General features: G+C 43.5%; 2 protein-coding genes across 8 annotated transcripts in view; both read right to left on the bottom strand.

The window, feature by feature from the left end:
* The window catches only part of mctp2a (multiple C2 domains, transmembrane 2a), a 51,222-nt gene extending 45,577 nt beyond the window's left edge, over positions 1-5,645 (bottom strand). The window contains exons 1-3 of the mRNA XM_062547653.1: positions 5,547-5,645; positions 1,464-2,335; positions 791-853 (exon numbers count right to left, since the gene is read on the bottom strand). Of these exons, the coding sequence (XP_062403637.1) occupies positions 791-853; positions 1,464-2,297 (897 nt within the window). The 5' untranslated portion in view covers positions 2,298-2,335; positions 5,547-5,645. The remainder of the gene's footprint in view (positions 1-790; positions 854-1,463; positions 2,336-5,546) is intronic.
* Positions 5,646-6,339: 694 nt separating this feature from the next.
* Positions 6,340-15,834, bottom strand: part of mef2aa (myocyte enhancer factor 2aa) — a 98,900-nt gene continuing 89,405 nt past the window's right edge. For 3 of the 7 annotated variants that reach the window (XM_062548438.1, XM_062548436.1, XM_062548437.1), the window contains exons 8-11: positions 15,306-15,347; positions 11,865-11,991; positions 11,285-11,408; positions 6,340-10,823 (exon numbers count right to left, since the gene is read on the bottom strand). In XM_062548438.1, coding sequence (XP_062404422.1) covers positions 10,433-10,823; positions 11,285-11,408; positions 11,865-11,991; positions 15,306-15,347 — 684 coding nt within the window. In that variant the 3' untranslated portion in view covers positions 6,340-10,432. The remainder of the gene's footprint in view (positions 10,824-11,284; positions 11,409-11,864; positions 11,992-15,305; positions 15,348-15,834) is intronic. The other 4 variants (XM_062548441.1, XM_062548440.1, XM_062548443.1 and 1 more) reach the window with 2 other exon arrangements.

The raw sequence follows: 15,834 nt of genomic DNA, 5'->3' as shown, positions 1-15,834 counted from the left end.
TATTGCAAAGCCCTGCAAAACAGTCATTTGTGCTGCTATTCTGCAATGACAGTTAACAATAAAAATGACACCTCGTCAACAGGACAACAAAGGCCTAGCAAAGAGCACCATCTCCGTACTGACAATGACACATTCTACCAGTTTTAAAGCGTCATTCAGCATGACACATTTCTGTCGTTTTACACGAGGAGCTGGCGACCAACTGCAAGACTCAATCGGAGTCAGAAAATACATCTCTCTCTCTCTGACAACCTCTTTCTGTTTCTGGACACTTCTTGAATTATTCTATTATTTGTCACATTTCCTGCCCAGGGACTTTGTGCCTGTACATACAGTACGAGGAGGTCTTATGTGGGACAATCATTACATATTTCCTCTGTCCCTCTGTTTATCATTCATGGCCATCAATAGCTGTGGCTCTGTGTCAGTCAGGGCTCTAGTCTACCGTTCCTGTCTGGTGACGTTCCTGTTAGGTGACCAGTAAAACAAGATGCTGACTCGAAGATCATGTTTTGTTCCTCAATGCACATTCTGACCAAACATAAAACTTTCCAATAAATCAATAAATGTGAAAGTTACTTCATACTAAATGCTTAACACTTTGACAAATTGTTATTCTGCTTCACAAACACAAACACGGGAACATAATTTGTCATGGCCAAGACTTGACCCTGGCCAAGACCGTGACCTCAGCTCAACTTCCTGATCCTACCCTACCCAAACCATGACCTTAACTGTGTAAAAGTAGTGAAGCAGGTTTTCAAAGGAACGTGGAACAAAAACAACTTACACTTCGTTCTACTTGGTCTTGGTCGTTGGTGTCATAATCACTGGTTTCATTGAAGAAAGGAGTCTATGGAAAAGATATGGACACGTCATCTTATCATCACTATCTTAAATCTAGTACGCAAGCAAAACAAAATGAAAAATACTGCTAAAGACTGCATTTGGTACATTCGGTAGACTTCTGTATTGAACCTAACATCATGTACCTAAACGGTTCAGTCCGAATATGCGTACCTTTACACTCTAATCAGTATATGACTATAACATGGATCATGGATGAATTACATCAAATGATGGCAATATCTAGACTGCATAGGCATCTTGTTTCATTGTTTGTCTTAGTAGCTTAAAGAAAATCTGATAGAAAGTTTATCAAATTGTATACCTGGCTTTTGCAACATATTGTTGACCTTTTTGATAGTCTTATTGAATTAGAGTTCAGTTAGCACACTACAGTACATACTGTATGTGTCTTAAGCAAACACGGAATTTGGGGGAGACTGCGTTATGAATACCCCACAGCTGCCAACAAAATAAAGGAGATAGCACATGGTCTAAAACATACAAGGAACTCTGTCCACAGTCACCTCTCATCACGGCACCATAAACCTTTCCTACTGAACACCACACGGTCAAGACTAACTGGCAGTGACCACTATGGTCCATGAAGTACTCACATAGGATACATCTTCTGCGGACCCTACGATGAAGAGCTCCCTGGATGGCGGTGACATCGGCTCAATCATGGCCAGCAGGTCACTCTCCATCCCCCAAGACTCCTCCAGGATGTGCTCCTCCGAGGGGGTGCTGTTGCCTGACTCCGTGGGTCCAGCCCAGGAGGAGATCTCTGCCGGCAGAGATAGTCTGTCCGGTGGGATGACCGACCTGGACACTGGAGGCGTTGCTCTCTTCTCTGGGGAAACGGGGGGGACTTTTGGCACCACGGCGGCTCTCTCTACGGGGGAAGGGGCGTGCGTCTGGTAGGCCGGGAAAACTTGTCTCTCGGCGGGCATAGGTGGCTTTGAAACAGGAGCACTCGGGGGCTCTGAAGGCACCGATCGCTCCACCCTCTCAGCCGGGACGCTAGTCCTGTCCGCCAGCCACGAGAAGTTGTCGGTCTCCAGTGATCTCGGAGTGGCGCTGATGCCCTGGCTAAGCCCCCTCTCAGGGGCAGAGCTGACGGAGGGCGGCGAGGCAAACCTGGTGTACAAAGGGCCATCTGGAATGGAGGAGTTCTCCGAGAATGTGGGGCTGGACTCGCCGCTCTCTGCCACGGACTGAGAATAAAACTGGCTGTTAAAAAACATGCCGTCATCAGTGGGCGTCTGGGCTATTGTGTCCAGGGCTGAGGCCTGAGATGGGAGAGCAATGCGGAGGTCGGGGACAGAGATGCTCCGACGATACTTCAGATTGGTCCTCTTGGGTTTCTTGCCCACCTTGATGTTATCAAAACGGGCTTTGGTCTTGTCTCTGAAGTTAGACCAAGCCGTCTTCTTCTTGGCATTATCCATATTGATGGAATGGAACAGAGGCGTGTCGGGGGGGTGTTCTGGGGGAAAATGATAGGCAAGGTTACTAAGGATACTCACACTGAAATATGCACCAAAACAAGATAGGAAGTGGTTACGAAACACCAACAGTAAAGAGGTCTGGTGACATGCAATTATTCCAATTGTTGGACCATAAGCAGACTTTGAAATGAATATGATGATGCCAGGTGTGATAAAACAGGCTATCTAACTAGGCTAATACTGTATATTGTTGCCAAACTGGGTGATGGGTGATGAGCATTCCTTATTATTGTATCCAGATGCAAAGTAAGACACACACGTAAATTACACGTATACAGTACAGTATATGGTACCCCTAAATGGTTCTTTAAACCACTTTGAAGGGTTGATCAAAGGAACCCCTAAGGGTTCTTTAAAACCTGCATGGTTCTACTGTATATACAGTAGCACCCTAAGAACTCTTTTTTATGAGTGTATGCACAAACCTGTTTTTCTGTGGTATGCAAACCACATACATTATAACATAACGACGATGTCTAGAGCTGTACAGTAACTCATAATGTCCCATCCTGTGCAACAACAACTGTCACCTAAGAATTACAACATGTATCTTATACTCTAAGAAGAATGATCAAAATGAGGAAGTGTATACAAGAAGCATATATTTGAATGTACAGTACTACATTGGTAGTCAATGTTAATATTATATACAATACTCCATTCTTTAGATTTAGGTCACATTTTGTGAAAATGTACCAGTGGAGAGCACTGCAATTGACATGCCTCACTACCTGAAGGCATACAGTACATGCACCAATACAGTATGTTGTGATGTGAAGGTTCAAGGTTTACAGAACAAGACATGCTGAATCACTGCTACAGTCTTTGAGTGCATGCCCAATTCCATGCAATATACCGTTCATACAGGGCACTGTAACACATTTCAATATCTGCTTGGAGCCCTATGATCACTGCTTTGGGATGTGGGCATGTGTATCTGATTCTGTGCATTAAATTAGTTTGGGAACTGCATCTACTGTTCACATTTACATTTACACACACACACACACACACACACACACACACACACACACACACACACACACACACGCACACACGCACATAGACACACACGCACATGTATATACTTTCAATCATACGTGGACTTTTGATCAGCTACTCTGCTTCATGGAGGAGTGGGCCTATTGTGGGCCTATTGTGGGCCTACTGTCACATTGATGACTCTTTTATCTGTCCACGTTTCTGCCTCTAACATTGAGCTTTTCAATAGGAGTTACTGAAACTGGGAACAGGAAATGTAGACACACACACACACACACACACACAGGTTTGGGACCTTGCAGAGAACACAACGATGAATGCTGCTTTGACAAACTTATGCATTTGCACAGAAATGTAACATTTTGTAAATTTTACATTCAGTAGAGACATAAGCAAACATTTCAGTTTCAACAGTCATCGAGCAACCAAGGGGAGAGCATGTTACAGTTGTGCTTTACCAGGAGCCTAAGGTGTGGGGGATGGAGAGAAGCTTGGAGAACATGTTTTAGACAGAATACACATCACTGTGCAGTGATAATATGATGTACCATCATGTGCTCTGTCTAGTTATAAACATATGAAAATGTGGCCTATATTTCAAAAACCTGCCATTAGGCTTTAAATGATAATTCTACCCTTTCCACATTATAATTGTAATATGCTGGAGAATGTTCCTGTATAATCCAGTTTTCTGCCCTCAGTTAAGTGTTGTAAATATGATGTAGTGTAATAACATCAAATTGAGAATATAAATGACTACAATTTTGTATTTTTGCAATTACTGCAAATTGGGGTTGTGTAATCTCTCTTTTAATATTCATACATTCACATATACATTTAGCTCTATCATAGGTTTACATTAGGAAGAAAAAGTATAGCATGAAGCATTTCTATATTGTCTGTGTGACAAAAACTGAATTAAACAATCGTTTGTAAATGGCTGTTTTAAATAGCTATTGTTATCTGTTTGGTCTCCTGTCTCTACAGCTGACTCGGGTGGGAGTGTTAGTTGAAAATAAAAATAGGCTACAAACTGGACACACCAGTCTACCACAGGTTGTGCAACAAACTTTTGCACTGACATAAATAAAGCCTCCATAACATACAGTAGTGTATAATTGTGGAAACTAGCCTGTAAGTAGAATTATGACTCATTAATTAAATACAGGTTGTGCAACAAACTTTTGCACTGACATAAATAAAGCCTCCATAACATACAGTAGTTTATAATTGTGGAAACTAGCCTGTAAGTAGAATCATGACTCATTAATTAAATATGGAATGAAGGTCAGTTCAACTTCATACTACAGTATAGCCTACTTTACTTTATTACTTGGACAGATAATGTGCCTATATTGTTCCTATCCTTTAGGCCTCTTCTCAAAGGAAACAGATGCTATGCAAGCGAAAAATACTGCTGGGTATGTGTCATGCTGCTGGGACCTTGAATTTCTCCTTAAGGATCAATAATCTATCTATCTATCTATCTATCTATCTCTATCTATCTATCTATCTACCTATCTATTTTTTAGTGTCTTAATTAGGCCTAAGTATTTCAGAATATAGTCAAAACGCAGGGTCTGTTTGTTTATGGTACGTTTGTGGTGTTCCCCGAGGGACAAGAAATTATCTAGCTAAAACACCAGTTTTCACAAGTGGTCATTTTTGGTCTGTTTCAGGTAGCCAGGCTATGTGAAACCGGTAACTCCGGGGAGGTGCTTTAAATTGCCATGAGATGAACGGCAGTAACATGCTTTCCTGAACTATCAAGAAATACCAGTATAGCTCTCCCTTCTCTAGAATCCAGACACCCGAATCAAATCTTACGATAATCACCCTCTTGAAGCTGTCCTAGGCCTACTCTCACACTGCATTGCTTCAAGCCATGCTTAGGGGATACTGGAATGTGAAGTGTCAGGCTATTAAATCATAAATTACATGTTTCATTACAACAGCCTGAAAAAGGTTCCGTTTTTCACGTATTATTAATTTGAAGAATAGGAAGGCCTAAATATGCGATAGTTAGTCACTTCTACAGTCACCAGTTTTATTCGCGTAACCTAGCCAGTGTAAGTGTCTTAAAAACAAATGTTCTGTTCAAAGTAGGAATGTAAACTAACATGAAAATAAGAAATAAGGTTACAATTACTGGACAAATCGATTAAATTGGCTTTTAGGTGAGCTTACCTTTCTCTTCAATTCCCAGGTGTCCTCAAGGAGGAAAAACCACTGCTACCGCCTGATCTCACCTGTTCGAAAGCATCTGGAGCATCAGGCTGACGGCAGTGAACTTCCTTGTGCGACCAGTTTCAGTCATCCGACAGGTGATAGGGCGGGGTGAAAGCGCCAATTAACGGACAATCATGTCCAGTAAAGGGAACCTTTTTTGATGTCATAGGTTTCGATGTATTGAGGTGACTGCATCTGCATTGGTCAATTAATTTAATTTTTATCTTGACTGGAATTGCAAATAACGATATGGAATAACATAATAACAATGTTAATAGCCTATGTGATTACAAGATCAATTGCGTGTGAGACCTACAGTAGGCCTATGATAATGTCAGGTAATAGGATGGAATATTGTGTGCTCATAAATTACACTAAATTAAATGGCACCTAAACAACTGCAGACTATTTGACTGGTAAAACCGAGATGGGCAAGGTATCTGTAGCCCCATCTGCTGGACACTTTCATTATCATCCAGAATGTGGCACCTGACTCACCTAAGTCTGTAGGCCACTTTATTGACCTCATAACTGCACACTACATACTGCTTATCATGGATACACCTCTTTAGTCTATGCATCACCATTTGTTACATTTTAAGACAGTGAGTTTTAGAGAGACCAATGTAGGCCTAGTTATGTCTCCACTTCACTGTTTAATTATGTAGACTAAGCTTCCTACAGGCTTTATGACAGAAGTGAAGTTGAAAGTTGTAGCCTCACTCCAGTATGAAGGCACATAGAATGTTCATTTGGGAGTACATTGATGTTTTAATTGAGCTGACAGGTTCTGTTATTGGAGACTTCACATGTTGGACGTCACACAGTCTTATCAGTTTCATAGTTGCCCACTTCAGTTTGTACAGAATAAGCGAGAGGACCTATATTACACAGTAAAAGCCAATATCTTTACTTTAGTGAATGCAGAATACAAATTTGTACAACAATCTCTAGCATAATATCTTAGTCATTCGATAAAAAGTTCACTAGAATATTTATTGTATAGTGAAGATAAAACAACACATTCAAGGGAAATATAATGCAGATTAACTTAAAATTCTCTCTTGATTTTTTTTTCTTCTTCCTGAAACATGTTGTTTCATTCATGGCAACAAAGTCCAGCTTGTGCCGCCAAACGGTTTGAGCAGACAAACCGCAAACAGCTTCTTGAAGTGAACTAGTAACTACAAACAATTACCAAATACATATAGTTCTGTTTAGAAAAGCCATTAAGCAAAGCAGTGTACTCTTGCACAGCAAAGTGAAGAAAGTCATCTACAAATCGTCCTTCGTTCCTTGTTTTTCCACATATCCCTTCCTTTTCACATTCAACAATTGTGCATGATATCTGACACAGCACACAGACCAAAGGAGCTCTGGCGTCTCTTTAGATTTGCTATATATTTCATGTGGTGTGTGTGCGGCACACTAGTCTGACAGCAGCAAAAAATAAATGTTGTCAAACCAAGATCAAACAAGGGGTTCCTTTAGTCTGATTTTCCTGCCACGTGTGATCCATGGTGATTCATGTAACCAGCTTCTTTGGAATAAGGCTACCCACTGACTGTGCATTTATGATGAAACTAGAGAAAGTCCCTGATATCCAATTGAGAATTCTGTGCATAGTGAATGCATGCAAATGTCTGAATGCCTGTGTGTATGTGTGTGTGAGTTTGTGAAAATGTGTGTGGAACAACAGAAGCACTGTTGTGGTGATACTGATAGTGCCATTAAGCCATATCATGAGCTACGGGATTATTGCTTTTGTACATAAAAAGGCTTTGATTGTGTTTGGTTGGATTGATGAGGTCTTTTAAAATATTGTGAGTCAGTATGCAAAAACTAAATGGTGTAGCATCTGGAAATTTCCTGGGGGCAAATCTACAGGTACTGATTGAAAAGCTCACATCAATAACATTTTTTAACGCTGAGGTGACTATAGAAATTGTTGGATTCGAATGGTATGGATGATAGTTCCACCAATGAGAAGATGCAAGCACTTACGGGAAAGAGGTTAACAGTCATTTTCCCCCACTGTTCAATGCCTGAGCATATAAACTACATCCAGCTATAAGGGAGAGAGAAAGACATCACTCGAGAGAAGTCAGGGGCGCCTGTGGGCCTGTGTTTTGTCTGATGACTGCATAGATCAATATCAGCTGATCGCAAGCTGCTTGCATACTGTAGCTAGCAAGCTGCTCGTTCTTTTTTTTTTGTTCGCTTGTGAGGACAAAAAAGGGAGGTATATATATATTTATGTCTGCCTATGGCATCACGCACAGAAATAGATAGGAAATGTAAAGAGAGACTCCTTTTGATTACAGCAAACTTGTTTGTTTGTTTGTTTCACAATAAAAACTTGTGCAATCCAGCAGTGAGATCATGTCAAATCGGTCACCATTTTGTGTACATGTAGGTTTCTGACTGTAGCTGCTGAATCCCCTGACTCTTTTTTGTCCACCGGTAGAGTGGCGGCGGGGTGTGTGTGTGTGTGGGCTATTGCAGCTGACACCGGATGCCCCTCCGGACCTGGATGGATACAGGCCTGGCTGACCTGCACCACACCTGGCCCGGGTCTGTTTAAGGGTTTCCTGATATGTGTAAAGGGTTGGTGGAGGGGGGGGGGAGAGAAAAGATGCAAGCCAGGAACAGCTTAACAAAAGCTGTATGCATGGAGTGAGGAGACTCAGGTGCTCATAGCCAAGCAACTGCAGCCAGGTAGGGAGTAGAATGGCCTCCCTTGCTCAAGCACTACAGAGGGCCTTTTTCATTTGCGGGAAATGGTTTGTTACAAATAAGATGGGTTTTTTGTTGAGAATTTGATGCTGATGACAGTCTATTGAGCCAAATTTGCAAAAAACAAATGAAAAGGAAAAATGTGTTGTATTCAGATAGTTACACAATGCTAGGATATTTACAATAAACATTTTTGTGCACATGTTCAATTGGTGTGGATCATATATATGAAAGAATATGGCAAAAATAACCAAGAAAACAAAATGCTGCACCCATTGGTTTCTAAATAATTTGGGGGTGGGCAATTTCTTGAACAAAGTATTCGATATGTGTCTAGAATTAGGCAAATCAAAATGGTTGAATAATAAGCGATGCTGACATGGGACCATGTGGTTTGAAAGGCAGTGTATTCAGCAGCCTTGGACCTGTCCTAAACACAATCGCTGTAGGAAAGAAACCACATGTTCTTTAGCATCATGATATCCTTTACAAAAAGAAGACTTAGAAAATAAAGATAGAGTGACGCTTTAAACTTACAGCACTGTTATTACAATTTTTGTATGGACAGACATTCACCACCATTAAAGGGAACACGACCCAAAAACTACCTTCTTTAAAATAAAAACACTTTGATTATTAACGATAATAATTCAGTTTTGAAGAAAGTACAGTATTGTTAACAAAATAGTAAATATGAACCAGTGAATACTCTACTTAATAAGGATATCGCCTTGTAAATCTGGCAGTAATCCACAAAAATATACTTTTTTTCCTTGAATCTGGTGAAGGTACAATACATACGTACTTACACCGAAGGTGATATATATTAAAGTTGCTATATACATAACAAAAAATGTTTGGCTCAAATTTTTAATTTACAAACAGAACATCAAGTGTTCATGGCTTTCAATATTGTTTCAAGATCTGGTTTGCATGATATTTTTGTGTTGTATGCAACAAAGCACAATTATAACAGAACTGAAAAAGAAATAATTGTCTGGAGTTGTTAGTTATCTCCAAACTTCTTCAAATAAACACCAAAAAACATACAGCTTTGGCTTACGATACCATTAAGTTGTTTGAGGTGAGTAAGAATAGCTTGATATTGATGCCAGTTCAACTGGTCTAGATTTCATGGCTTAAATAGATTTTCCCATTCGTTTGAAGTCACAAAAAGAAGGTACCAATAAAAAGTGTTTCTGTGTAGTTTCCAATGACATAAAACAACCATGTGAAGTATGTCTTATGATGTGTCTGTCCGTCTCCTTATTCGCTGATATTGTGTTATTACTGGGGAAAATATTTAGATACCAACACATCTTCCTCTCCATATCTCATGACCTACACACTTCCCAAATTGAATTTGATAAAGTCAAATTTTTCAATAGACAATGAGTTGTCTGTTCACTTCAAAAAAGCTTACGGGGACGTAAAGTTACACAATAATCAAAAACAAAGGCAAGAGCCATCTGACAGAAAGCCACTCTCCTACTTGCACTGATTGCTTGAAAACTTGCAAAAGATTAACAGCAAAAAACAGCTACTACAGGTAAGTGCCTGACTGGACCAGTGACTACAGTTATCTAGAGTTTTGTAATATATATATATATATACTTTGTTTTTTTTTTGTATTTTTTTTCCCTCCTCAAACAAGGGGTCCTGCAGAAAACCTGACCTGCGCTGAGTACCTGATAACTCCTGCTTGAGCACATAATTCAGCCTGACAACTTGACTTGATTTTCCCACTTTGACTTGGCTGTTTTTTTTTAAATTTAGATATGTCAAGACATCTTCTCAACTCCCTCCTCCACCACTTGACCTACTTTACAAAATGAAATGAAGTTAAATAATAATAATTATAATAATAGTAATAATAACAACAACAACAACAACAATGACCCCCGTCCCCGTGTCGTGTCGGCCCCTCGCCCCCCTCCCTCTCTGGCTCAGCCCGCTCCCTCTCCTCCCTCCAGCCGCCCTGCTAACAGCTAGCTGGATCCATCTCCCCCTCTGGGCCAGTTAGGGCCCAAAGAAGGTCCAGATGTGAGTTTCCAGCCAGCTGTTACCCGGACGGCCCACCAGAGGGCGCTGTCCACCACGGGGCTCTTTTATGTGACCCAGGTGTCCATGCGCATGCGCTTTACGGAGGGGCTCTCGCGCTCGTCGCCCCCGGCCGGGGGCCGCCCGCCGCCGCCTCCGCCGCCCAGGCCGGCCAGGGAGGAGTGAAAGTCGGTCCTGTGGTCCTCGCGGTCGCTGCCGTCGTAGGAGGAGCAGGACGAGCTGAGGCTGTCCACCGGCGAGCGGCCCATGTCCGGCCGGCTGGACGGGGCCACCTGCTGCTGCTGCTGCTGCTGCTGCTGCTGCTGTTGCTGCTGCTGGGTGGCAAAGCCGGACGGGGTGAGGCGCTCGCGTGGGGGTGAGATGGGCTCGGACTTGATGTTGACATTCTGGCTGGTGTTGATGGAGAGGTTGGAGCCTTGAGGTAAGTGACCGCCACCTCTGTATAGAGAAGCAGAGAGGTGAGACGGCCGGCTTGTGCCATGTCTTTGCAGGTACAGGTCAGGTAGATTAGGCTGTGATGTGAGTGCATGGAGAATCACTTTCAAAGTACACAGTTGTGTGTGTGTGTGTGTGTGTGACTGATTCTGTGTCTGTATTTGCATGCTTGTTTAACCACTAATGACTGCATTTGTATCCATTAGGTTTAAATACATGCACGTGCCTTTGTGGTTACGTGTATGTGTTCTTATGTGTATGTGTTATGTGTGTGTGTGTGTGTGTGTGTGTGTGTGTGTGTGTGTGTGCAGTGTTGCTTGAGCTTGCTTAGCCATCTGTGTATACAAGCACATATGTACATAAACCGATACAAATACACACTCTCTCTCTCTCTCTCTCTCACACACACACACACACACACACACACACACACACACACACACACTTGTGTCTGAGTTACTCACACCAACGAGCTGAGAGCTGCCTGGCCCAGTTGGTGTTGTTGCCATGCCGACACGGAGCCCAGAGAGAGCCCTGGAGAGCCGAAGCCTTGCAGAGACGAGAGCTCGGCGCTGCTCAGGGAATATTCTACAACACAAAGAATCAACAGCAACGCACCTGTGAGCCACAAGCACCACTGTGCTGACCAACATCCCCCCCATCACCCCTCAGAGACAAGCTAAACACATCTATCACTCCACTCTTCAACAGCCGCACACACACACATACTCACACACCAAGACAGTTATAAAGGTCATGGGATCATTCGTCATGGACTATAAATAGGTCGGGCCTGATGTGTTTCACTCTTAAGATTTTGAACAAAAGTCTAAAGGTTCATTACCTGAGTATCATTGTAATTACATGTGAAAATGTGTTTAAATCATGTATGGTTTTCCATAATTGTTACAAGCAGAGATTAGGGTAACTCAAAAATAATATCTTTTTCAAACATGATATCCCTACAATTCTGCCGTTGTGTGTCCAGTTTATGTCTGTTAATGAATTGGCAACTTTTGAGTGCTCTCTGTGGTCCAGTCTCACCAGTATTGTAGGCGGTGGGCATGCCTGAGTAGAGCAGGCTCTGGGGTGCCAGGCTGGGGGTGGTGACGGACACCACTGGGGTGGCCAGGGGCTGGTTGGACTGGGAGCTGCTTATCCTTTGGGTGCTCTGTGGAGACAAACAGACCCAGGATGAGTTCAATGTACAGTGTCATAAACACGCTTTCTCTCTCTCTCTCTCTCTCGCTCTCTCTCTCTCTCACACACACACACAAGCATACAAATATGGGTGCGCACACACACACACACACACACACACACACACACACACACACACACACACACACACACACCTCTCTCTCACACACACACACACACACACACACACACACACACACACACACACACACACACACACACACATACATCTCACACGCACATTCAAACAGTGCATGCATGCAAATATACACTGCAAACAAATCCACAGCATTTCTTTGTTGTTTAGTGGTCTACATGGTTTTGGTTGTCACACAGCATAACAGATGGCATGCAAATGTGTTAGGTTCAGATCAGATCAGTTACACAGTGCATAGATGAAATTGCATTCTTCATTATTTTCTTATTTACATACTGTATCCTTACAAATCCCTTTCCAAAGAAACCGTATGTACAGTAACATCCCTATCATCGATCTGTGGTGTTTGCGACAAAGAGCATTACTAATCTGCAACTACATCCATTTTGATCTTGACTTCAAATTGAAACGGACTTACGAGGACACAATTTAATAAAAGCAGTTCTGCTTTTCACCACAGTGAGGAGCTAGAGCTTTGTGGATGGCATATCCTGTACTCACAGACGCTACTTCAAATGTACAGAGCCCTAAACGCTAACTAAGACACCAACTAGAAAGCACACCTTCAGGAAAAGGCCAATCTATACACTATATCTATCCGTCAAAACCCCCCCCCCTACTTTGATCATTGTTTACCATTAAAACTGAATGGTCAAATACAAATCCTGTTTCCAAAAACTCCAGCAGTGCAGTTTACTCGGCGCAGAAAAACACACACACACACACACACACACACAAACACACGCTGCACGCGTCACGGTGTAATTGCATCATACGCTGAGCATATTACATTTCACCTGATCCATTTATTCGTCAATCATTTAGGGCCTAACCATTCTGCTGCTCTCTCTCACACTCACACGCGGCCGTGTGCAGCCCGGGAGGACGGAGCAGCACACTGGAGCGCTGGCCGACCGCAGCCCTGCTCGCGCTAACCCAATTAGAGGAGCTCTTACACAGCACTTTCAGCAGAGGCCCCCGCACACACACACACACACACACACACACACACACACACACACACACACACACACAAACGCGCGTGGGGGGGGGGAAATATCCCTCTTCGTTTGTCCAGCCACCTTCTACTTCCCAAATGGCCGAATGTGCACCGTAGGAGGATGAGACTTGGCACGGTGGCGGCACGAGGCCTCGTCTGTCCACCCAACCCTCCCGTTCAACCCGCCCGCCCATCCCACGTCCGTCCGCCCCAGCAGCGGAGTGTTTGTTTTTGTCACCCAGGCTCTGTGTGAAAAAACACGCAGCTATTTCCTTGGTGGCCGTGTGTGAGTAATGGAACATCTCACGGTGGGAAAACATGAACGGGGCTGGGTGCTTCGGCCAGCATGCACAGCAAATACGCACACACACACACACACACACACACACACACACACGCACACATTTGTGCACCGCTCCAAGGGACCATGCAGCAGCGGCAGCAACAACAACAGCGGTGACACACACACACAGACTCTCTGTCTCTCACACACACACACACTCTCTTTCCCACACACACACACACAACTGGTACACTCAGGTGAGAGACAGGAAGAGATGCTATTCAGACAGACAGATGAGAAGATAGAGACCTTTCACTAAAATATGCGAACCTCACCAACTAAAGAGTAACTCCATTCTACACATCTGTTCACTAGCTCTCGGAGCAGAGAACAGATCACTGGGAATATAAATGTGAACTTGTGCTTGAAAACATCTGCAAAGCAGGCTGTCACACTCTAGACCTACAGTACAAAGAGTTCATCTGTATAACAGCACACAACAGTTTTGTGGAAGGACACACTGCGTTGTTTTAAACTAACCTGTGCTCTTACATCATCCTCGTAGTTTATATTGAGGGCAGAGTTCTACTACACTATTCCACCCTGAAGTTTATAGACGCCCATGCAAATCTTAGTTGAAGCCTAATCCTGTCCATCGCAGCTGCCCAATGGAACTGTTCAAATGTTCACACTGGAGCTTGAGGCCCACCAATCAGCCTCTCCCCTGGTTCCTCTGACATCACTGAGGCCCAGATGACATCACCCTGGGTGAAGTCAGGAGGCTTCTTGGCCAACACAGGCCAGTGAGGGGAATTTGAGGGAGTTGAGTTCAATTATAAACAATGCTGTTGGAGAAAAACAATATGCCTGATCCAGAATGAGATTTCTATTTGAAGGCCAGGTTGTCTTTGGCAGCGTGTCGATCATTTCCATCAACAGCCCTTTCTTTCTCTGAAATCCTTCATTATTGGTAATAACATGTCATTTCACGAAATTGCTTGCTTACTCGCTCTCTCTCTCTCTCAGTCATTTTCTGTCTGATTATCTCCCACCATCTTTCTCACTCTCTCTCTCTCTCACACACACACACACACACACACACACACACAAATACACACACGCACACACACACACACACACACAGCCCACTGGGGGATGTGAGCAGGCTGTGTCCTCTTTGAACCCAGTCTGTGAAGCAGACTCAAACGCATGCAGTGAGACACAGCAGATCCCAAACTGGAGCACTTTTCTTTTCTTGTTGCTTTTCAGCTTTTCAGGACAAACTGCATAAAATACACATGATCTCATCTCATCCCAAACCCGCCTCCCATTTGCCTCATCCACAGTTCAAGTCCCTCTCTCTCTCTCTCTCTCTCCCCGCGCTCTCTCTCTCTCTCTATCTCCCTCTCTCTTCTCTGTCTCTCTCTCTCCCTCTGTCTTTCTCTCTCTCTCCCTCTCGCTTCTCTGTCTCTCTCTCTTTCTCTCTGTCTCTCTCGTCCCTCCTGATTGTATTTGGAGATGATTCCTTTCCATTCCTTTCCTTTTTGTTATAAGGGTATTGTGGTTTTAAGATGGAATTGGAGGCATGGCAGCTATTATCCTCCCCCTCTCTCTACTCTCTCTCTCTCTTCTCTCTTTCTCTACACTTTCTTATTCTCTTTCTCTCTCTCTCTCTCTCTCTCTCTCTACCCCCCCCCCCATCCCCCTCTAGCCATGACTCTGGGTCAGTTCTAAAACTCATCAGGCAGGGCTCCAATGGTTAAGGCAAAGACCAGCACTGTTCCAAAAGCAGCTAGTTAATGTTTTTGTTTGTTGTTTAACTCTCTCACTCCAGCCCAAACTCACCAGCTCCATTTCCTCTTCCTCTGACTGTCCCACCCCGAACAGGAGAGAGAAGAAGAACAATAAGAAGAGGAAGGAGAAGAAGAAGAAGAAAAAAAAGATGCAGCGTTACACAGGATGGTCACGGGAGAGGGGGAGGGAAGGAGGGAGGGAACGTGCCTTCTCCTCACATGCAACCCCCCAAACCCCCACCCCCGCCCCCCCCTCCCCTCACAAAAAAACGCTACCCTTAGTTGGCAATCTACAAGGGCATGGATCAGAACTCACCAACATTCTCAGCTCTCCAAAAGCGGGCACATTGGCAGCAGAGCACCTGGGCTCCCTGGTGATCGCATTACCTTTAAAGAGGCCCTCTAGTCAAGTGAAATGGCTTCTGATTCAAACGTGTGACTGGGGCCCTTCGCATCCCTTAGGTCTCCAGTTTCTGGTCCCAGAGTGATTTACAGGTGAGAAGTGTACGCTGATATCACTGAAGGGTTTTGTGTTTGTGTGATGGAACCGCTTGAGAGTGTTTCACATGAGAAACAGGGTG

The sequence above is a fragment of the Sardina pilchardus genome, chromosome 10 (genome assembly GCF_963854185.1).
Source record: "Sardina pilchardus chromosome 10, fSarPil1.1, whole genome shotgun sequence".
In the NCBI taxonomy this organism is placed as follows: Eukaryota; Metazoa; Chordata; class Actinopteri; order Clupeiformes; family Clupeidae; genus Sardina; species Sardina pilchardus.
This window is presented reverse-complemented; position numbering and strand designations above follow the sequence as displayed.